The 21,220-nt window shown below is 35.6% G+C and overlaps 5 protein-coding genes across 8 annotated transcripts; 4 read left to right on the top strand and 1 right to left on the bottom strand.

Annotated features, from left to right (window-relative positions):
• The first annotated feature begins 480 nt into the window (after positions 1-480).
• LOC149726991 (protein O-mannose kinase-like) lies at positions 481-4,994 on the top strand. Its single transcript, XM_089889906.1, has 6 exons — positions 481-774; positions 1,489-1,698; positions 2,020-2,180; positions 2,784-2,953; positions 3,659-3,804; positions 4,568-4,994. The coding sequence occupies exons 1-6, from the start codon at positions 601-603 to the stop codon at positions 4,973-4,975; spliced, it is 1,269 nt and encodes a 422-aa protein (XP_089746032.1). The 5' UTR covers positions 481-600; the 3' UTR covers positions 4,976-4,994.
• A 143-nt stretch (positions 4,995-5,137) lies between these two features.
• LOC149726992 (uncharacterized) lies at positions 5,138-7,162 on the top strand. The gene is made up of 3 exons (XM_089889915.1): positions 5,138-5,430; positions 5,915-6,150; positions 6,539-7,162. The coding sequence occupies exons 1-3, from the start codon at positions 5,160-5,162 to the stop codon at positions 6,731-6,733; spliced, it is 702 nt and encodes a 233-aa protein (XP_089746041.1). The 5' UTR covers positions 5,138-5,159; the 3' UTR covers positions 6,734-7,162.
• A 625-nt stretch (positions 7,163-7,787) lies between these two features.
• On the top strand, positions 7,788-11,149 carry LOC149726993 (uncharacterized). The gene is made up of 2 exons (XM_089889892.1): positions 7,788-10,314; positions 10,650-11,149. Exons 1-2 carry the CDS (start codon positions 7,834-7,836, stop codon positions 11,076-11,078), a joined length of 2,910 nt encoding a protein of 969 aa, XP_089746018.1. The 5' UTR covers positions 7,788-7,833; the 3' UTR covers positions 11,079-11,149.
• Positions 10,621-16,124, bottom strand: LOC149726994 (tRNA-specific adenosine deaminase 1-like). Of its 4 annotated transcripts, none has more exons than XM_089889904.1 (4): positions 13,995-16,124; positions 13,304-13,433; positions 12,708-13,010; positions 10,621-11,645 (listed from the first exon to the last, which is right to left on the bottom strand). In XM_089889904.1, the coding sequence occupies exons 1-4, from the start codon at positions 14,170-14,172 to the stop codon at positions 11,615-11,617; spliced, it is 642 nt and encodes a 213-aa protein (XP_089746030.1). In that variant the 5' UTR covers positions 14,173-16,124; the 3' UTR covers positions 10,621-11,614. The 4 variants fall into 4 exon arrangements, with proteins under 4 accessions (XP_089746030.1, XP_089746028.1, XP_089746029.1 ...); XM_089889902.1 differs by having other exon boundaries at positions 11,128-12,216; positions 13,995-16,111; XM_089889903.1 differs by having other exon boundaries at positions 11,128-12,216; positions 13,304-13,437; positions 13,995-16,108.
• Positions 16,125-16,261: 137 nt separating this feature from the next.
• On the top strand, positions 16,262-21,209 carry LOC149726995 (apoptosis-inducing factor 3-like). Its single transcript, XM_089889900.1, has 7 exons — positions 16,262-17,015; positions 17,603-17,790; positions 18,150-18,382; positions 18,722-18,853; positions 19,195-19,382; positions 19,776-19,939; positions 20,463-21,209. The coding sequence occupies exons 1-7, from the start codon at positions 16,333-16,335 to the stop codon at positions 20,642-20,644; spliced, it is 1,770 nt and encodes a 589-aa protein (XP_089746026.1). The 5' UTR covers positions 16,262-16,332; the 3' UTR covers positions 20,645-21,209.
• The last annotated feature ends 11 nt before the right edge of the window (positions 21,210-21,220 follow it).

Consider the following 21,220-nt stretch of genomic DNA (forward strand, 5'->3'; position numbering starts at 1 on the left):
AAGCCCTAGACTCCTTAAGAAATGTGTTTTCAAATCCAATTTCTTGGCGGTTAGATCTTCGATCGTAGGTGCTTAGATTGGAGTGATATCTCTAGTAGGGCATGATGTAGATAAAATTGCTGCGAAAATGGTTTGGTGTCCCACTATTTATATCGTTTCCAAACAGCCTGGAGGCAATATGTGTGCGTACGGTTACGTATGTGGTAGTTTCGTCCGTCATAACACCGTGTTGGACTGGCAGTTCAGGAGCCTTGAATCGCCTACGCAGTTTCGAAGTTATAAGAAGCATTAATCTTAAGTGTTATTAGGAGATTGGTATATTATATTAAGAGTGCTTTGTGATGTCTTTTTGAGGTCTTTAATTTTGATGAAAATAGGTGTTTTTAAGTTAGTAAACTCAGTAAAATAAATTAGCATATAAGAGTTTAATTATTTAGAAACAGGTTTTACGTAAGGTAGTAATTACAGTAGACTTATACAGTATTTTCTGGTAACTAAAACACTATATGGTAATAGGTTTTCTCCAATGCCAATCCAATCAGTTTTTGCAAATATAAACAATTTATTTTAAAATGCGTAATATACTAAAAAATAATTAAAATGTGGAATATAAAGAAAAAGAAACACAAAAGTCGAAGCAAAAAAGAAGATGCGAATTTGTATTTCATCATACTGTTGGCTGCCGTATTTGTGTTGGTCGTGGTAAAAAGGGACAACTTATTATATTCTACTGGTGTCATAAAGAAGATGCAAAAGCCAATAAAATTGCTAAAGGTATAAAAGCGAAAGTATTTTTTTACTTTACACTAAACCGACTGCATTTTTGTACCATTTGGGGTATAGGGTTTCAAAATTGGAAGGTTGTGTATTTCTAAATGACCTCGACACTGTTCTACCTAAATATGGTATAGTAGGGTGGGGAAAGATGGTACACTTTAACACTCTATTTGCTTGCCCCATTTGGTGGTAAACAAAGAACATTTGAAAAATTATAAAACTATATCTATACGACTCTCATATACCGTTGGTAATTGTTTAAAACACGATCAGGATATTTGGATTTTAGGTGCTAAAGGTGTCCCATGTTCCCCCACCATACTATATTAATTTTCAGATATGCAGAAACGAATTACAGTATAGTATAGGCACATATAGGCTACGTCGAACGCAAAAAAACACGAGTATTTATAAATTCTTGTCAACTTTATCTTCATAGGCAACGACGTTCCTTAAAAAGCTTATAACCATCTAATAGTGCAGATAGTATAGTACTGGGGGTGAAGATAGGACACCATTAGCACACAATATTCAAATATCCTGATTGTGTTTTAAACAATTAACAACGATCTATGGAGCTCTTGAGAACACGATTTAATAATTCTTTGAATGTTCTTTGTTTACTATCAAATGAGACGAGAAAATAGAACGAAAAGGTGTCCTATATCCCCCCACTTTACTATGTAAGTTAAAATACCTATTATTTTACAGGGTGCTCGCGACCGTTTACGAAGCAATACTTTTTTCCGACCCACGCCGTCCGATGTGGCTAATTTACCGAAACCTGACTTTCGACCAAGTTGCGCCAAAAACGAGTTCAGAATCATAAATATGACATCATGTCATGAAATATTGTATTGTGACGCAATATTCCACAATGTTGAAAAGGGCTCTTACTTTAACAAAGGGAAAACAAAAAAGGTGAAGTAAAGTATATAATAGGGTGGGGTAAGATGGAACATGTTTTCATTCTCTGCAACAGTTCGCAACTGTGCTTCTTAAAAAGAAAGGCTATATGAGAGAAGTCTGTTCATGAAACCCCAATAAATGTATTTATCCATAGATAGACGCTATAGGAAATAGATTTTTGAGTATAATACAGCTTGCGAAGAATAATATCTTTCCTGCCAAAAAGTGCCCGGTTATATTTTTTATACATTTTTAGCTTATTGGTTTATTGTTTATGTACGATTTCTTTTAGCACAAAAATGGCGCTAAATTAACCCATTTTTTTATTTTTAGATGCAGTACGGTGTTTGGGAAGGCCATAGAGTAGCAGTGGCTCATTCCATTACATCCAAAGTGATAAACACTAAAGCGGATTTTAATGAACACGTAACGAACCTGTTTCGACTCCAAAGTCCGTTTGTGACACAGTTGATTGGATTTTGCAACGTTTCAAGGTAAATATATGTCTAGTTTTTAAATATAGTAGAGTGGGGAAGACGGGACACCTTTGTCACATAATATCCAAATATCACAATTAACAGCGGTCTATATTGGAATCGTAAGGAGAATTTTTTGAATGTTCTTTGTTTACTACCAAATGGATCGAAAAAATAGAATGAAAAGGTGTCCCATCTTCCCCCACCCTACCACATACATCGTTTTAAAATTTTAAAAAGGAGTTTAAAATGCTTACGAAATGTATGTGAAAACATGCGCTTTTACTAGAGGTTTCAACGGGGTCAAGGTACGGCGAATTTAAATGTATCTGTTTACCTAAAAAGCACTAATTATAAAAAACTAACATCTACAACGTTATGCAGCACATGACGAAAATTACTGTTCTTAAAGTACCGCAAATTTATTTGGGATTTTTTTGTAATGAACGCTGACTATTTGGACAACACATATATAAATGACAACCGGGTTGGAGCAACTGTCGTTAAGTGTCTTGCTTATATATAAGAACACATATGCCGACATAACGGTAGCAGCTTCAAGCTTTGAACTCAGAACCCATGCGCCACGGCGTCTTTACTAAACCCAAATACTTCTTATAGAACTGCATTCGACTACGCAAGGTCTTTTATAGTCACTGAGTACCACAAACGTGGGTCTTTGGACACATATTTGAACTCAAACGAACATATTACGAGTGATGCTACCGAGAGGTTACGACTCGCTGTATCTTATTTGAAGACGTTGAACTTTCTACACAACCAAACAGAAGGTATGTTTAAACAGTTGCATATGGTTCTTATATGCATTGTATAGTACAGTACTAGGGAAAAGATGGAATACCGTTAGTACCTGTAATATAGTAGGGTGGGGAAGATGGGACACCTTTTCATATTATTTTCTAATCTCATTTGGTAGTAAATAAAAAATATCCTCTGTTAATTGTTCAAAAAAAGATCAGAATAATTGAATATATGTTTTGCTAAAAGGACGAAAAAATGGATTGAAAATGTGTCCCGTCTTCCCCCTACCCTACGTGTTTTAAACATCTAACAATGCTTTATTCAAACAAATATAATGAGGACACGTACCGTTTTACCCCAACCTACTGTATACGTTACATATTGCAAAACGAGGCGTTTTGCCCAGCGGCAAACCAGTTACGGTTATTTAATATTAATTACCGGATAATCTAAATGTAAGCGGATATGGTAGTTACGTTATAATATACATGAACAAACGTTTATATAGTAGGGTGGGGGTAGATGGGATACCATTTCATCCCATTTTCTCGTCCCATTTGGTAGTAAAAAAGAAAATTCAAAGAATTATAAAACCATGTCCTCACGACTCTCATGGACCTTTGTTAAATGTTTAAAACTTGATCAAGAAATTTGGAAATTGTGCTAAAAACTTTTCCATGTTCCCCACCCTATTATATCTGTTTATTACGTTCTCTGTTATTTTTTTACTAAAGGAAGTCTGGTTGTTTGCGATTCAAACGACCTGAAGGGGGCGCTACAGAACTATCTTGTGACGTCAGATAGGCGGGTGATTTTAAACGATATGGATGATCTCCCATTGGTCAATCGCTTTGGCAAGCTTATTCAATGCAAACACCAGGTAAACGGTTCGACTTTACGTTTAAACAAAGCCGTGTCAAACTTCGGCGCGTGGCTCAGTGGTTATAGGACCGCTGCAATATGAATGTAACTTATTTTATCTTTGCATGGACAGTCGTTATAAAACGAATTTCTGTTTCATACACTTAATGCCAGCTTACGAGTTACCATGTATGTAATTTTGTGGATGTGTGATTTCTGTATGCTTGATGTAGACACCTCGTTAGTGAATACTAGGTTAGAGAAATTGGGGTGTCTTATTCAAGGACACAAACGCCCACAACGGTAGCAGCAATGAGCCTTGAACCTGTATCCTCTGTGTTAAAGACAGGCACGCGACGACTGTATTCTGGCGGGCATAACCAAACGGATACTGAGCACCTCTGCCATTGCGAGCGCGCGTGTTACCGAAAAAAAAACACGTAAATGTAATTTCTCAACCATTACCCGCAAATTTACATACGCTGAAACTCGAAGTCGCTACAATGTGTATATAAACAGAACACCCAGTTTGACAACTGTGGTGATACCTCGTCCTGCAATTAAATTACGTTTATCTATTCATTGGCACGAGTCTTATCTACAGCCTACTCGATATTCAAGTAGGTCTTACACGTTTCTAAACTGCCGTAGGGTATAGGAAATAGACGGCCTAAGTCACTTTCTGTTTTCAGAATTCAGCTATACAAAGCCGTTTCAACATTTTAATCCTTTTTTACTTGTATTTATTTAAACTAATGCAAATTTATTTATTTCGCTTTTAGGATGTTCTATCTGACCAACCGTCCATCGTGGGAGAGAATTTTCTTGCTCCGGAACAAAAAACTGCTCTTTTAGCAAGTTTTCCTAAATCAGCTATTGCAAGACTCGAACGTAATAGCGGCGTGACGTCAACAGGCGCAGAAATCGACGCACAAGGACGCCCGCCGCCGAGTCTTGACGCAAAAATTGACGTGTACAAAATTCCCGACATCGTGCAGGCTATTTTGTTAATTAATAAAGAAAAATTGTCAAAGCTCCATAGCGACAGCTACCGGAAAGCGTCGTTGAACATTTGGAGAAAATTAATGAAAATTAACGAGGAATGTAAAGACCCGTCGGCGAGCACGAGGCCACAGACTTCGAAAGTACTTCAAGCGTACGAGAATCTGTTAAAATCGTTATCATCTTGATTAAATTAAACTCATTCTTTTCTTGTTGTGAATAATACACGCATTTATTTCACGACAGGAAAGTAATGTCACGTTAACAGGAAAGTAATCTACTGTCACTTATATGTCAAGCTACGTATTAGACGTTGCTGCATAAGACATTGCTTCAAAATTCTTTCACTGCTTTATAGTACAAGAAAACAGAATGGTCAAAAAATTCGTGTTTTCCTTTGTTCTGTTGTCAGTGTTTACAGTAGTTACATCTGAGTACTTGTTGTGCAAAAGAGTAGATCAGGTTTTCAGATCAACCAACCTGCAAACAAGTGCTAACTCAACAAAAATTAGGGAACCGAGAGGTCGACCTGGAAAACAAGGTCCTACTGGGCCAAGAGGACCACCTGGCCCTGAAGGTCCACAAGCCATGCTCGACTGGGGAAGAGTGGAACAAACAATAGTGCAAGTGATTGAAAATTACAGTAAGCAACCAACGTATAGTACTGTAGGATGGATACCAGACAGCATATAACATCCTGATCGTGTTTTAAACAATTACTAACAGTTTGTGGGAATCATGAAGACACGGTTACATAATTCTGTAAATACTCTTTTTTTCTACCAAATATGGCAAGAAAAGAAAATGAAAACATGTCTCATCTTTCCCCACCCTATATACCAATCGGTATTACTTAAGACATATAAGCTTTGTTTATAACATATAGTAGGATGGCAGAAGATGAAACACCTCAGCACATAATATCAAAATATCGTGTTTTAATCTATTGAGTCGTAAAGATATAGTTTTATAATCCTTTAAATGTTCCTTGTTTACTACCTAATGGAACGAGTAAAGATAATAAAAACATGTTTCATCTTGCCCAAACCTACCAATCAGTAAACCTTAATACGTATAATATGCGTTGTTTATACATGCATTTAGAACTAACATATTTATTGGTACAGCTAGATGCACAGGGGTGAGATACGGCAATCGATGCATACGATTGCTCTACACAGCTGGGTATAAAACAACTAAAGCACAATCAGAAAGCCTTTGTCGTTTCCACGGTGGTCAACTGATAGACATAGAAAATGAAGAGATGTATGACTTGGTTTATAACTACATAAAGAGAACATGGAACGCCTATATAACTGATGATTACGATTTCGTGGACGTTTGGCTGGCTTCGACTTATGAGGTAATTGAGTTTAAGTAACACACATGGTAACTCGTAAGCTGGCACGAGGTGTATGAACACCTGAGTTAATGTATTTTTCCGACCACGCGAGAATAGAGCAAGTTACATTCATTCAAGTTACTTTAATTAAAGTTCAAATCTTCAGTGAGTGAAAAACCGAAGTCAGGCGTGGTTAGCGCTTTATGGTTAGCAGTTAGCACACCTGCCTTTAACCCAGAGGTTACAGGTTCAAGGCTTGTCGCTGTTACCATTGTGGGCGTCCTTGGGCAAGACACTGATTTTACTGCCACGCGAGGATAGTTCATGTATTTATTCATTTAACTTGCTGCTTATTGAATCACCAGCACATAATAACAATGTAATTTACTACTTCTATCAATTCACACAGGGTGGTGTTGTCAGGAAGCTAAACGGTGACGTCGGTTTTTCGAGATGGCACAACGGAGGGTATCCTCATCCAGTGTATACAGCAATGATTTTAGAAGTCGCAATAAAAGCGAGCAGACCACCTCGATACACTGGAATGTTCAATCAGCCGTCAAGTTTTGTGAGGCCAGTGCCGCTGTGTTCGTTTGAACTATAACGTGCTTTTGTTTGTATCTGAACACGATTGCCTATATACCTATAAATTCGTTCACACTTAGCGCATACATTACCGTAGAAACATTAGCGCACACATCACCGTCCCCATTTTGCTGATCAATAAAGAAATAGTGTCAAAGCTTATGGCGACGGGTACTGAAAAGCGTCGTTAACATTTGGTGAAAACCAACGAGAAATATGTAAAACCGCCGGCGAGCTTCTACATTATTTCAAGCGTACTTGACTAAAATAACCTCATTTTTTGTTGTTTTGAATACTATACACGCATTTATTTAACGGTAGGAAAGTAATGTCACGTTAACAGTAAAGTAGCCGACTGCCACTTCATACATCAAGCTGCAAATTTAGCGCAGTATTTTCATAATATAAGTTAACAGCAGTGCTTTACAGTGTTAAGGACACCGAAGAATGTTAAGGACACCACAAACATTTCAATGAAGTAATAAATGGTATGATAAAAACACACTAAAGTATAAGTTACTGCGCCTAATTAAAATGTTAATGTGTGAGGTTTTCAAATATGCAAATAGTACTAAACGAGCAGCAGTCAGCGCTTTAGCTGTAACCACGATCAAGTCACAGCGGTTGGTTGTTATGGTTGGTTTGTTTTGTGTATTTGAAGTCAGAAGTTTAGCGGCTTTCGAAGTTTGAAGTTTTAGTGAATGCTTTTAAAATAGTGGCGCATAGGTGACTGCGTGAGAACATTGAACCACAGAGCTAACTTGAATAGAAAACACTATATAGATTTCGAGCACAAGGTGGACTGACGGACCGCTATTAGATATAGGTAGGTGGGGGAAGATGGGACACGTTAAGCACAAAATATATAAGTATCCTGGTCGCGTTTTAAACAAATAACAATGGTCTATGAAAGTCGCGAGGACAAGGTTTTATAATTCTTTAATTGTTCTTTGTTTACTATACCAAAATGTACGAGAAAATAGAATGAAAAGGTGTCCCATCTTCCTCCACCCTACTATACATATTTGGGCAATATTATGGTCCTTCTTCTTCGTAACAGGTGTTTTAGAGGCGAAAATAAAGTTCGCGGGTTTAAGTATTGTTAAAAGGAATCTGACAATGCTTCAAGCAGAAGAAGACACATATATACCTAAAGTTAGAGGGTTGTTAATAGAAATTGGAATTCCGAGGCTGTATTCTCAGGTCTATGTATTGTACTTCAGTCAAGAAAAGACATGGGTTGCATATGGAAGCAAAAACTACGTTTTGCCGCATTGTTTTACAGAGAGAAAAGATCTTTTTCTACTTGAGTTTGAAAAAGGAATAGATACTCCGGAGGTAAATAGAGACGCCTCTTCAGTCTGTATCTGTGTAAGCATAGGTGCTGTATGCGAAGGCATGGGTTCAGTTGAAGATTTTTGGAAAAGTAATGTTCCATATACCAGCAAAAGTGGACTAACTGCAACTTTGCTGAAGGATACTTTTCGACCATCGCTAGAAGTACAAAATGGTTTCGCTTACAACGTTCAGTTGTCAGATACAAAGCGGTTTACGTTCAGAGGCCACGGGCGGGATTTTGAAGCACAATATGGAATGATTTGTAAAAGCAATGAATTGCTTCAGCGACTTCTTAACGAAAGCAGACAGACAATTACAGATTTTCTAAGCAAATCCAAGTCGCACATTTATAAAGTTGTGCAGTGCGCTGAAGAAATGGAGAAAACTATGTCAAAGTCGATTGAAGACTTGAACATGCTTGAATGTCTAGATTTTATTGATGAAGTTAAAACTTCAGCAGAAAAGTTGACACTTGCGAAGGAAAACGGTTTCGATACAAGTGAACAAATAAAAAAACTTGAAGCAAATCTATACCTTTTAGGTCAAAGCTACGATCATTTTTGCCAGCCAAAAGTATTGGCAAAAGGAATTAAAAAACTAGAAAATCAAATCAACGAATGTAAGACGGTTGTTTCTGATTTTAAAAACAAAGTTTTGGATGAAGCTGGTTTTAAAGAAGCGAGCGATGCGGCAATGACTTTAAAAACGAGTACAGATACATTTGGTGACATGATCGTAGGTAGTAAAATAAACTGCGTAAATGGCAATGTTGTTCGTGTTTATCTCGAAGAACAACTTGCGGCGGAAGACATGACTTACCACTGCACCCAAGTTCTGCTACCAAGCGTATATTCCTGTATTACGACATCAAAGTTGGAAACCGAGTTTATAAAGCAAGCAAGTTTGACTTTTAAAAGGGTATTGGAGTTTATGCCCAAGGAAATGGATAAGCTAGAATCGAACCCGCAAGAGTTGTACGCAGTCTATCAAAATTTACAGTGCTATGAAAATTTCTCACTTGGCAACTCATTTGAACTTTTTTCCTCCGAATACAAATCATGGCAGTCTACTTTAAATGAATACGCAGTGTATTTGTTAAACCAGTGGTTTGACCACTACTCAAATAGAAAAGCCACTTCAAAGCATTCGTATTCTGAGAGTCTACTGAAAGTTGCTATCATGCAAGCTGACACCTTGGAACAGTTCTACATGGCTTCTGATATAACATCTCTTCGAGAAAACGGAATACACTTTCACAATACTGAAAATATCAATGCGGACAATTTGCTGTTATTTGATCATCAGATGTATCTCGTGCTTACCTCGAGTATAATAAGCTTATGTCAGTCTCACAAAACGGATAGCAAAGAGTTTCGTTTGTTGGTGTGTTTCACTGCACAGCGCTGGACGAGTGTGAGACGTATTTTCGGACCGCTGAAAAAACGAAATGGTTACCTAACACCACTGAAAAAGATGTTCAAATTTTGCAGCACCGTACAATCGCTCGCTAGTGTACTAACACAGTGGGGAAAAGAAACTAGTATCTTAGCTTTACAAGACTTGGGCCATAAAATTAATTCTCTGAAGCCTAAACTTATCGAAACGGGACGAAAATTTCAAGCTATGTTGTCTGAGTTTAAATCAGATCAATATCTGGAGGGACATTTTGATAGTGATACTGTCGGTGGGATACAAAGACACAAGGCTTACGATATTGAAACTTTGCCAGATAGGTCCAAACAAATTATTAATCAATTTTCTGAAGATCTTGAAGAGGTAACAGTTTTGCTCGCAGAATGTAAAGATAATATTGCAGCAATGGTTAAACCATACGAGGGCAAGGATACTGAAGATTATAGGACCGTAGTTTCAAATTTGATTGAACTGTTAAAGTGTTTTCGTATAACACAACGCTACGAAACAAAACAACTGGAGAATATTACTGATTTTATTACACGGTACGAAAATAGTGATGCGTTTTCCAAAGACTCTAACAAGACCTTTAAAGAGGCAAAGTCCGACATAGAAAAAGCAAAGAGAAGGCTTGTTAATACGAAGAGAATGGGAAAATACGAAGCTGCACTATCGAGAGATGCATTGGATAAACTAAAAGAAGCAGAGGCGACACTGAAACAAGACTATCTTGAAACAATCTTGGACAAATTGGAGGCTATTGCTCCCAACCTTTGCGATGAGACCGAGACGCCTAAACTGGTCGAACTCTTAAAAACAATTCAAGATAAAAATCAAAACAAACGAAAGGTTAGTGATTTTCAAAACTACTTTCAAGTTACCTTATGGTTTCTGTAACATTAACCGCACTTTGGCTAAACTACAAACGAGAAATCTGACATTGAAAAAAGAAAAAAAAAAAATGAATTCAGGTCAAAACGGCAGACATTGTACATTAGTCGAAAATCTTTCATTCCGGTGTGTAACTTTCTCCTTAAACTTTTTAAAAGAAACCCTTCCGCAACCCCCTAGGGTGAAGTGCGTCAGTGCTGTGTTATTAATATATATATATATACCATATTAGGCATAGTTAATACTTAATAGTCCAATAGCGAGTTGTTTATTTTGTGTTTATTATATTTCAGAACAGTCTTCACGATGAATTGATCAGTCATGTTATAAGTATTCTTGATGGAAAAGAAAAAGATCAAATTTCCGTTGAAGCTATTGTTTCACTGAATAAATTAATCTTAAAATTGATAAAACATGCCCAAGCATTTTATGAACATTCAAAATTACGAATTTGTTGGGGTAAATATATGTTGCCTACATTCAGGCAAACACATGACCAGCTTCGGGAAGTCGCTTTCGCTAAAGACATGTCAAAGTTAAGAGAAGCTGGAAAACACTTCAGTTTACATCTTGTTAGGCGGGAGTGGGTACATTCTCGGCTGGGTTATGCAACATACTACTGTTGGAACGGAGACCGTTTATGTATAGATCCGTACAACATAGAAAATGACACTCATATTCTATGTAAACAAAGTGATGATGATCTGACAATCACAGATTAATTCATTAAACTTGTGTTAAAAATGGAACTTTAAAATGCTTTGAAGAATATAAAAAAAAATGCGTTTTGTATTCAATGCGTTTATAATCATGGCGCCGTTACACAAAAAAAATCCTTCTAACATATATATATAATATCATCGATGCAGGAATAGTTGAATGACATATAGTACATTCCGGCTTCTGGGACATAGAGGGTTACGACAAGGTGCCATCACAAACGTTATTTTGTTATGTTCTTATAACCTTGTACCTACATATATATGTAACGTATTTTACACATTCCGCAAATTTTAAGTTATACATAATAAAATTCATATCCACGAAATTTCTCGGGAGGAAAAAATGCTTAAAAATAGTTCAGGAGAACAGTAAAAAAAGGACAATACTAAATTACTGAAACTATGTCTTTTTTATTAAAACTTGTCCAAATCCTCACTGTGCGAAATCCAGTTTTGCAGCAAGTCCATTTTTACAGTTTTCCATTTTTCTTCATAATCTTCCGCCAAAAGTTTATGAAACTTATACGAATTGTTTTTCATGCTACCAAGGTGCTCTGTGAGGCTGCACTGTGGTAAAACATAAGTAACATCCTTAAACAATTGAAACAAACTAGCTCTGGATATAAATGTGGAAGATTTAGGGAGGCCTTCATGTTTTTTTACCGTCCCCAAACGAAAACCACTTTTTGCTGCAACGTCCAACGATTTGATTTCAATTTTGCACCACGATAGAGAGCTTCCACAAGGTTTTAAATGTTTTTTGTTAAAAACAGGTTTTCCGAATCGAAATTCTGTGTCCGTTTTGTAAATTAACGGGCAGTGCAGATTGATTTTTGTCTCCAAACTAACAAACTTTTCATGTTTAAAAATTCTTCCATAAAAAGCTCTTTTCAAAGCAACAGTATCAGCAACCCCACCAACAATAATATATTTCATATGTATAGGTTCGGAAACTAGTAATGATAATAAATGCCCTTGCCAACCCATTAAGTTCCACTTAAGTATTTTATCACTGCAACTCATAGAGGTTGTGCGTTCACCACGTCCAGGCTTTGTTCTTAAACTACCAACACAATGATAATTAATTCCTTTGCCATGCCTGTCAGAATTTTCACCAGCAACACACTTTGCGCCTGTCCTAAAATAACACAACATGCTTATAAGCAACTGTTACACAAAGTTTAGCTGTGTAATATATACTTTCAATTAAAAAAATACCTAATCTGACTATTGAAGAATCTATAAAACCTGCTATATTTAAATATAGAAAAAAAACATTGTGAGCACTATGTAACAGTGTGGCAAGTACTAGCAACAGTATTTAATCTAAAAATAATATTTTTTTACTGCTATAACAATAGCATTATGTTCTTTTATCATAATATTTTTAACTTGCCTATTATGCCTTTGCACTTTTGAAAAATTGTAACATTTTTTTAATATTCAAGCAATACCTAAAATTTCAACATTAAAAATTTTTTGAAAAATGTTGACACTGTACAAACAAAATAGTTCCTTGCCTTAGCACCTTAAAGGTACATAATTGCAATATAAATCACCATATATATAATATCTTGGCCAATTTCATAATATTCCCGTATTACTAAATATATCTTTTACATATCTTACCGATTAATATCACTTTGAGTTTGCGTAGTGGCTTGTTCAATTTCATCTGCTGTTTCATGAATACAAACTTTTTTCTCCGGATTTAATTTTACTTGCTCACATTTTCTCTTAACTCCCTTGCTTTGAGTTTGATTAAGAGGTTGTGAAATCGGAAAAATAGTAGCATCCCCACACGGTGTGTTGCTTGTGTAAAAATGAAAAGAACCACCCGACTTCAAACAACATTTTCCATCATTGGTTTTGTTGAAAATAGTTGAAGTTTTCGTTGATTGCCACGTTGATAATATTTCATGATACAAGTATCTGAACGAAATATATATATTATATTTTTAACATAGGCTATTACATGAACTAGTGTAGTACCACTGACCCAACTTAGATTAACTTTATAATATGTAGCAATTTCAGCTGCACAAAAAAAAGGGTTTGAAGCCTCCATTTGAGTTTAAAAGTATAACACATATCAGCTACAGTTGCATAGTGCTGTTCAAATTTTTTACTTATTTCTTCACAAAAGAATTCAAATGAATTCTTACATTACACGAAGAAAGTATTTTTCATGTAAAATAACACTAATCTTACAGAAACTACCTTACCTTATAAAAGACCTTCTTGCGATAACTTCTGCATGATTATCGTGGAGAATTAAACCATCTTTTCTCATCTGGGATTCTCCTAAACAGGTGGTACCAGTTCCAATAGCAACAACTTCATAATCATCTCCACCTGACTGTATATGTTATTAAACTGTGTAACTACTGTAGCCATAGTCAGCAAACATTTTAGATTAAGATATTGGTAAGTTAGAAGACACATTGCATAGTGGAATAAATCTAAATTAACCTATCACTTTATTATCTTTATTGATTATTGATTATTGTAATAAAGGCAATTCTACCGTTAGTCTATCTGCCTAGGCTGTGATACTGTACCTCTGAAAGAGTAGTGTGCAACTGTGCACGTAGCTGAACCCACATACAGAATAAATTACTTTAATTCAATTTTTGGCCCGTTTTTATTAAACATTTTTATGTGTAGTGTAAATTTGCCTTGTAAAATATTAAAAGTAGTTGTGTTAAACAGGTATGAAATAGTTGTGTTAAAGAGGCAATAAAGAATCGAGAAAATATAAACGAGTTTAATGGAAACTGTGTAAAACAGAGGGTATTGAACATTTAGAAATATAACTGCTACATTCTGTACAGCTGGGTGCAAACTTAAATGCAAATTAAAATTTAGTGTATATATTATAACAAGTTAATAAAAACAATAAGTTAAATAACTCACATTGTTTCACAAAACCGGCCAAAGCTGTCCATTGTTTTCCTTCCTCCGGTTTCCCATTTTTTGGCAAATCATCAAACTTTTTGAGACAAAGTTGCGAAATCGTATTTGCTACTTCCATGTATGTAAATAAATAATTGAAACTACGAGTGATCTGGAATAGATATAAATTTGTAAACATATTAGTTTATCGTTTTTGTTTTCACAATTTTGCATTCTCCCGCGAAAATATATTTGCTTGCATCTTTTCTAGCGATGAACATCTCATTTGAAATTTCTATGTTTATTTTTGTGAATCACAATCACGCTTATGACAAATAATTAACTCACATTTTCATAACATTTCACGAAAAATTACGAAACACATTTTTTTTATTACTGTTTATGAATTTAAAAGAGTATGTTTGAAGAATGAGATAAGAACCTGCTTACGAACACCGTCCAAAAGTTAACAGGCACGAGAAAAAGTCATGTTTAATTGAAGAACTGCTTTAAAATTAAAAACTAAACAAGAAAGTAATAACAAAAATGGCCGACGACGCTGCAAGCGATAAGTTTAAAGAATATGGAAAAATGGGAGCCACCATCACCAAAGCTGTCTTTCAAACTGGAATAATGGGAATGCTATCTTTCTTAATCACATTTTCATTTCTTACTTTATTTACGACAGTTTTAAACCGATTTTCTGCTTGAACTTTATAAGTTAAGTGTTGGCCCATCATTAATCGTGATGTGATATTTATAAATGCAGTAATTGCCGTAAACATATACTGTTTACAGAATAAAATGTATGTTTTCTTTTGTTAGGGCACTGTTATTTGGATTTGCATAATATTCGAAAAGGGGTCTAAATAATTAATATGCTGCTGAAAGATTTCGTCCTGGCTTTGTTCTCGGCAATGTTAGGTTCATTTTTGAACGACGTGTACAACGAATACAAGTTCAACAGTTCTCTTGCTGTAAAAATCGGGTATGAAGAAATAAAGTGTCCTCAAGAAAACGTCCGACTTGAATTGCCAAACGAACGCGAGATATGTCCACTGCCAGTAGAAGAAATAAAAACCGGGAAATTTGAAGTGGCCGTGTTAGAAACATCTAGGCAACCGACAAAAATTGAAAGTTTTGGACAATGTTTATTAAAGAACAAAAAACATACCATCCAAGAAAATACAAAAAAGCCCACATTTTCTCGTCTAATTGGCAAATTCATAAAGAAAAAGCGTCGAGTGCCTTTTAATCTATATAGCCTATCAACCAAACGTTCACTTGAGGCACCAAATATGACGTCATTATCCATAAAAGTTGACGACAATCAGGTTCAAACCAATAATGCTACTTTACGTGGATGTAAAATAGTTTCAGAATTTCTAAAAACCCACAAATCCGTATCCAAAGTGTTTTTCCTTTTGCGGAAAATCGTGGTATTTGGAAAGTCGAAGTTCAATACACCGAGAGAAAAAGTTACAGTAGATCTAAGCTATGATGACGTCACGAATGACGAAATAGAACTGTTTTTTCGGGATCACAAATTTTCCTCGTGTGTGGGATTAATTGCCTTGCCTTTTAATTGGGTTGTTTTGTTAAGTTTTCATATGTTTTTATGTTGTAGAAAACAACAAAAAATTGAATATTATGGTAGAGTGGGGTAAAATGGGACGTGGTTTTCTTTCATATCCCATTTAGTAGCAAGCAAAGAATACGGAAAACATTTAAAAGTGTGCTTGTACTATACGTACTCTGATTACGAAATTACGACTGGGATATAAGTTAAATCTTACATGACTTGTACGTACTTTTTACACGTTTATACAAAGAGCTAGAATCTAAATGACTATTCATGTTTAATTTTAGAAAACGCCAAATCGTACTTTATTCGCAGTATTCAATCGACTATAATAGCACGAAGCGTGACATAAACTGACCTGTAGTAAACCCTACAAGTATAGGGTATTACTTTGGTAAATGTGTAAATAGGTTAAGAAGTACTGTAACTAAAAATAAAAGAAAACACAACTTTTAATTGAGTTCGGAGATAGTACATTAATGCTGGCACGAATTTGTAGTTTAGTAGACCGACTAACTCAAGTGTAACTAAACCAATGTTAATATATGTAACATTGGACTAAACGTTTATATAATCATTAAAACTACACAGTACACACGTGTTGCGAATTGCAAACAAATATTTTCGGCCGCTGTTGGTGAAAAAGGAAATCGGCAAATCGCTTGTTGGTGTTGCGGGATAGACAGACAGTCAGTGATATCGGTAGAAAAAGGCACTCGATTGTGTCCTGTTTCCTTTGAATTGTGCGGTCGCGCAAAGCGTGTGTGTGTGTGCTCAATGTTTTGCAAGTCACTCTTTGTCAGCGTTCGGCTGTTTACGTCCAATTCGAAGTATTTACTGAATAGTTTTGCGGTTTCGCGTGTGACAACTGCAAGATACCCTGCCGTATTGGTCAGTTATCAATCTTGTGTTCGTACAATTTGTTTATCGAGTAAGATGGGTGGAAATACAACGTCTAAAGATGAGATTGTTGAGGCGTACGCTTGCAAAGTTGGGGAAATGAAAGATGGAGAAATGCGGGAAGTTTCGGTAGGCGACGGAAAAGCATTGCTGGTTCGCCATCAAGGGGAATACAGTGCTATTGGCCATAAATGCACGCATTATGGGGCTCCTTTAGTAAAAGGTGCGTTGCGCGATGGTCGTGTTAGGTGCCCGTGGCATGGAGCGTGTTTTAACGCTAAAACTGGAGACATAGAAGACTTTCCAGGCCTTGACTGTGTTCCTAAGCATGATATAGTGATTCAAGATGGTGACAAAGTTGTGATTCGGGCGTGCAAATCGGCGCTTGAAACCCATAAGCGTTATAAGCCTATGGTGCAAACGCAAAATGAGGATGGCCCACACGTTGTCATTGTGGGAGGGGGGCCAGCTTCAGTAACATGCGCAGAAACTCTGAGGCAAAAATCCTTTATGGGGAAAATTACAATTCTATCTGCAGATCCTTATTTGCCTTATGACAGGTATGTCCACACATTGATATTAAATCAATACTAAGCTTATAATAGGACTGGTGTATTGCTATGTCTGTGTAAAATATATATTTATATTCGAATAATGAAACAACCTATTCACATGCATTAATAGGTTCTATTCCTTATGCAGTAATTTTTGTCATTTATTTTGTTGTCGACACATGGTAGTCGCCGCTTAAATTCGATTTTGATTTTTTTGCTGTCCGACTAAAATTTTAGTCAGTGGATTTTGACGGACTAACTTCGGTAATAAGTAATGCACAGAAACTTAGTCGGTTGACTAAACATGAAAAACTACAGACTAAATTTTAGTCGGCCGATTAAAAAAAACGTGGTAACCAATAGTTACCGCAACTGACTAGTTTAGTCGGTAGCCTAGAATACTAACCCATTTATGTACAAAAAATAATCATCCACAAAGTAACATACATGGTAACTCCTAAGCTGGCACGAAGTGTATGAACACCCCTGTTATAACGACTGTCGTTTTGAGGCCATTCGAGGATAAAGTAAGTTACACTCATTTATTCATATACAAAATCGTAAACAGCAAAATTTGGAATTATTTTTTACAGGACAAAACTGAGCAAAGCCATGGACATCAAACCAGAAGCCATTTTCCTACGACCGCAGGAGTTCTACGATGCTGTGAACATAAAGATCATAAATAATAAGCGAGTTAATGGAGTAAATGCCGAAACGCAGGTCGTTACTTGCGAAGATGGAGATACGTTTAAATATGACAAACTGATGGTTGCGACAGGTTTTTGAATTTTAAATTTAAATTTGATCATAATTGGTTATACTCTTATGGTAGGCAGTAACTGTTATTATAACGCATGTGATTAAAACTGTTAAAATGGGAAATTTTTTTATATGTCCAACAATTTTTAAAAACCTTTTAGTGACCACTGAAGTAGAACAATTGTCATGAATTGTTATATACTATCTGCATTATCATAGTAAAAATATAAATATTAAAAAAAAACAACTGCTAAACGTGATTGAATCTCAAAATGTAGTCAGTATTGTTTTTACTTTTATATTAACATATTTACTTTTAACTTTTATATTAACATTTTTACTTTTTTAACTTTTATATTAACGATTTATTATTTATAGGTGGAAGGCCACGTACTTTGCCTATTCCTGGTTGGGACTTGAAAAATGTCTATGTCCTTCGTACCCCTAATGATGCTAACGCCATCGCTGAGGTTGCAAAAGGCCGTAAAGTGGTCATCTGTGGTGCTTCTTTTATTGGAATGGAAGTTGCAGCTTCACTTGTGTCAAAAGCGGAATCAATCAGTGTTTGCGAATTCTTTAGTGTTCCGTTTGAAAGAGTTCTTGGCAAAGAGGTTAATTTAAAAATTTGTCCTTTTAGTTGTGTTGTGGGGTGGATATATTTGTTATTTTAAGATTTAAGTGTGCTTGTGTCTCAACTCAATTGATTGCTTCAATCCAGAGGTTATTGATGATTTGTCCAAATTGGCAGCCATACAAAAAATCACAAAAAAATAACCACAATGATATTTTATTCAAGCCCGTAAGCGGGCATGTGGTGTATAAATGTAACTTATAAGTGTCGCTTACTCATCATTTTTTTGCGAAATTCCTTAAAATAAATTTCTACTGTTTAAAGTTTGGAAAATCAGTAATATTCTGCTTTTATGTTTTAACAAATGTTTATAAAACAGGTTGGTCTTTTCTTGCAAAAAATGCACGAATCGAAAGGAGTAAAGTTTCACATGAATGCTTCAATGGTTGAACTAAAAGGAGAGAATGGCGCTGTTGCGAAAGCAATTCTTAAAGACGGTTCAGAACTGGAGGTACGATGGATTTTTATTCTGTATGAATGATTTTAACTTGCTTATTCTCGTGTGGCCGAAAAACTAGAGTCGTTATAACACGGGTGTTTATATGGTTGAAGTCCTATTGTGATTCACATTACTAGATCTTGTAATTTTGAAAAGAGTTGGCTCGGGTTTAAATAGTATTGCTAGAAAAGCAAATGAGAGAATGCAATAATACATTCACAGTGGAGTCTTGCTGGAAAGATAATTTTACTGAAATTTCAACATCCAGGCTGATTTTCTAAAGAATAGCAATTTTAAAATGATAGAATACACCAAAACATTGTAATCTAATTTAAACAAAATTTTAAATTCAGGCTGATTTGGTAATAGCTGGAGTTGGCATGATCCCTGCTACTGAATTTCTAAAAGACACAGGAATTCAGATCAGCAGCCATGGTTTTGTTGGTGTCGATCGCCACATGAGAGCACTAAAGAGCTCCGGAGATGGCGAGATTTTTGAAAATATTTACGCTGCCGGAGATATTGCAATGTTTCCTCAAATGTAAGAAAATTTGATAAAAAATCAAATTTGATTTATCCTTGCGTGGCTGTTAAACGACAGTAGTTATAACACGGGTGTTCTGTTTCACACACCAAATTGCAAATTACCACATTTGTTACTTTGTGATTTTTTGTTTGCTGACAAGTGACAATGCTAACAACCTAATAGTGACCACTGGCTTGAAGTAATTAGAGCTACTTGTTTTACCCAAAGAGATGTTACTGGTATTAAGCATCCAACCAGATAACTGGTTAAACAGACTTAGCAGTATGTTAGTACACCCACAATGGTAGCTGCATCCAGTTTAATTACTGTACAACTTGTTAACTTTTTTTTTTCCTTTTTTAATTTCTTTTTTTTTAACTTTTTTATGTAATTTTTATTTCTGTCTAGGCTAAGGGATTGGCAACCTTCAAACATACAGCATTGGCAGATGGCACATTACCATGGTAGAGTAGCAGGTACTAACATGGTCGTACCTAATGATGAACTACAGTCAGTAGAGTCTGTACCTTTCTTCTGGACACAGCAGTATGGGAAAAGTTTAAGATATACAGGTGAGATACAATGGCTTTCAAGAGTTTTTGAAAGATTTAAACCCAGTTTTTCATAAACTTATTTTTGTAGCAACATATTTGGAAATGTGATATATGTTATATATACATTTTTTTTATTAAAAAGTGATTTGTGGGACTTCTGTTCTTGTTGTTGTCACCAGCATTTCTCTCTTATAGTTTATTTGTGATTGTTTTTTTGGTTTTGATTCTGACAATTTTAAAAGAGACTGCTTTTTTGAAAATTCGAAAGCGTGCGACACCCTAAAAATTACAACGAACCTACCAGGGTACTGCAAAACACAGTTTAGAAAACCAGTGATATAACCTATACCATGCTCAGTGGCGCAGCCAGGGGGGTTAGGGTGTCGCAACCCCCCCCCCTTTTTTAAACCCCCTAAAAAAATTTTGAAAAAAATCTTTTTTTAATTAAAACCCCTTATTTTTTTCTGGCTGCACCACTGACCATGCTAAATTTTGAATAAAAAATTAAGGCCCAAAATTTCAAATATATTAAACTTTACAGGTTACGGAGTTGGGTATGATGACATAGTGATCAAAGGAGAAGTTTCTGAAGGGAAATTCTGTGCATATTACACTTGCAAAGATCAAATTGTTGCCATAGCGACCATGAATTCAGACCCTGTAGCTGCAGATTTTGCTCAAAGGATGTTATCTGGCAAAGCACTGACTAAAAGTTCCATTTAAATAATGCAAATAATGTGTCTGCAAAAAGAGATATACTGTATCATATTGACTTTTTCCGCAGTTTTTGGTGTAATAACATGGATTCTTAACAGTTCCTTAAAATATATGTATAAATCAGTTCTTTTGTTCCTTATGCAATCTAGTGTATAAAGATGTGTTTGTAAATTTAACGTGAGTTGCAATTCTACCAAATTGTTGCACATTACTAATCAATGAAGACATCAAAGCTGTGTAATTATTAATTATTCTAAATCACAGTGTAGGCTCTCAATTTTGAAGGGAATTCAATACAAAAAATTCTGTTTAACTGTAATAAATGCTGATCATATTACTGGCTGGATGTGAATTTTTGAAACTGTAACTAAAATTGTATTATTATATTCTGAATATGTGAATTTTTCAACAGTGATTTCTATATATATCTTGAATTTTGGCTGGGGTTTGCTCATGCAATAGCTGTCAGTTTTACTGCAGTAAATCTGGTGACAACTTTGCCCTTAAAAACTACAGTACATACATCGTAGTTTAGTAGACTCATTGTGAATAAACTTGCAACAGACTTCTTTTTTCTCAACT

This window comes from Ciona robusta, chromosome 12 (assembly GCF_009617815.1).
Source record: "Ciona robusta chromosome 12, ASM961781v2".
In the NCBI taxonomy this organism is placed as follows: Eukaryota; Metazoa; Chordata; class Ascidiacea; order Phlebobranchia; family Cionidae; genus Ciona; species Ciona robusta.

Coding starts and splice junctions, on each gene's coding strand:
- LOC149726991 (XM_089889906.1), top strand. CDS start 601: ATGTGGAATATAAAGAAAAAGAAACACAAAAGTCGAAGCAAAAAAGAA. Junction 2,181..2,783: donor GGATTTTGCAACGTTTCAAG/GTAAATATATGT, acceptor TACTTCTTATAG/AACTGCATTCGACTACGCAA. Junction 3,805..4,567: donor TTATTCAATGCAAACACCAG/GTAAACGGTTCG, acceptor TTTCGCTTTTAG/GATGTTCTATCTGACCAACC.
- LOC149726995 (XM_089889900.1), top strand. CDS start 16,333: ATGTTTTGCAAGTCACTCTTTGTCAGCGTTCGGCTGTTTACGTCCAAT. Junction 18,383..18,721: donor AAAGAGTTCTTGGCAAAGAG/GTTAATTTAAAA, acceptor TTTATAAAACAG/GTTGGTCTTTTCTTGCAAAA. Junction 19,383..19,775: donor ATTGCAATGTTTCCTCAAAT/GTAAGAAAATTT, acceptor ATTTCTGTCTAG/GCTAAGGGATTGGCAACCTT.
- LOC149726993 (XM_089889892.1), top strand. CDS start 7,834: ATGCTTCAAGCAGAAGAAGACACATATATACCTAAAGTTAGAGGGTTG. Junction 10,315..10,649: donor AAAATCAAAACAAACGAAAG/GTTAGTGATTTT, acceptor ATTATATTTCAG/AACAGTCTTCACGATGAATT.
- LOC149726992 (XM_089889915.1), top strand. CDS start 5,160: ATGGTCAAAAAATTCGTGTTTTCCTTTGTTCTGTTGTCAGTGTTTACA. Junction 5,431..5,914: donor GCAAGTGATTGAAAATTACA/GTAAGCAACCAA, acceptor TTATTGGTACAG/CTAGATGCACAGGGGTGAGA. Junction 6,151..6,538: donor GGCTGGCTTCGACTTATGAG/GTAATTGAGTTT, acceptor CAATTCACACAG/GGTGGTGTTGTCAGGAAGCT.
- LOC149726994 (XM_089889902.1), bottom strand. CDS start 14,172: ATGTTTACAAATTTATATCTATTCCAGATCACTCGTAGTTTCAATTAT. Junction 13,011..13,303: donor GCAAGAAGGTCTTTTATAAG/GTAAGGTAGTTT, acceptor TATTTCGTTCAG/ATACTTGTATCATGAAATAT. Junction 12,217..12,707: donor ACTCAAAGTGATATTAATCG/GTAAGATATGTA, acceptor GTGTTATTTTAG/GACAGGCGCAAAGTGTGTTG.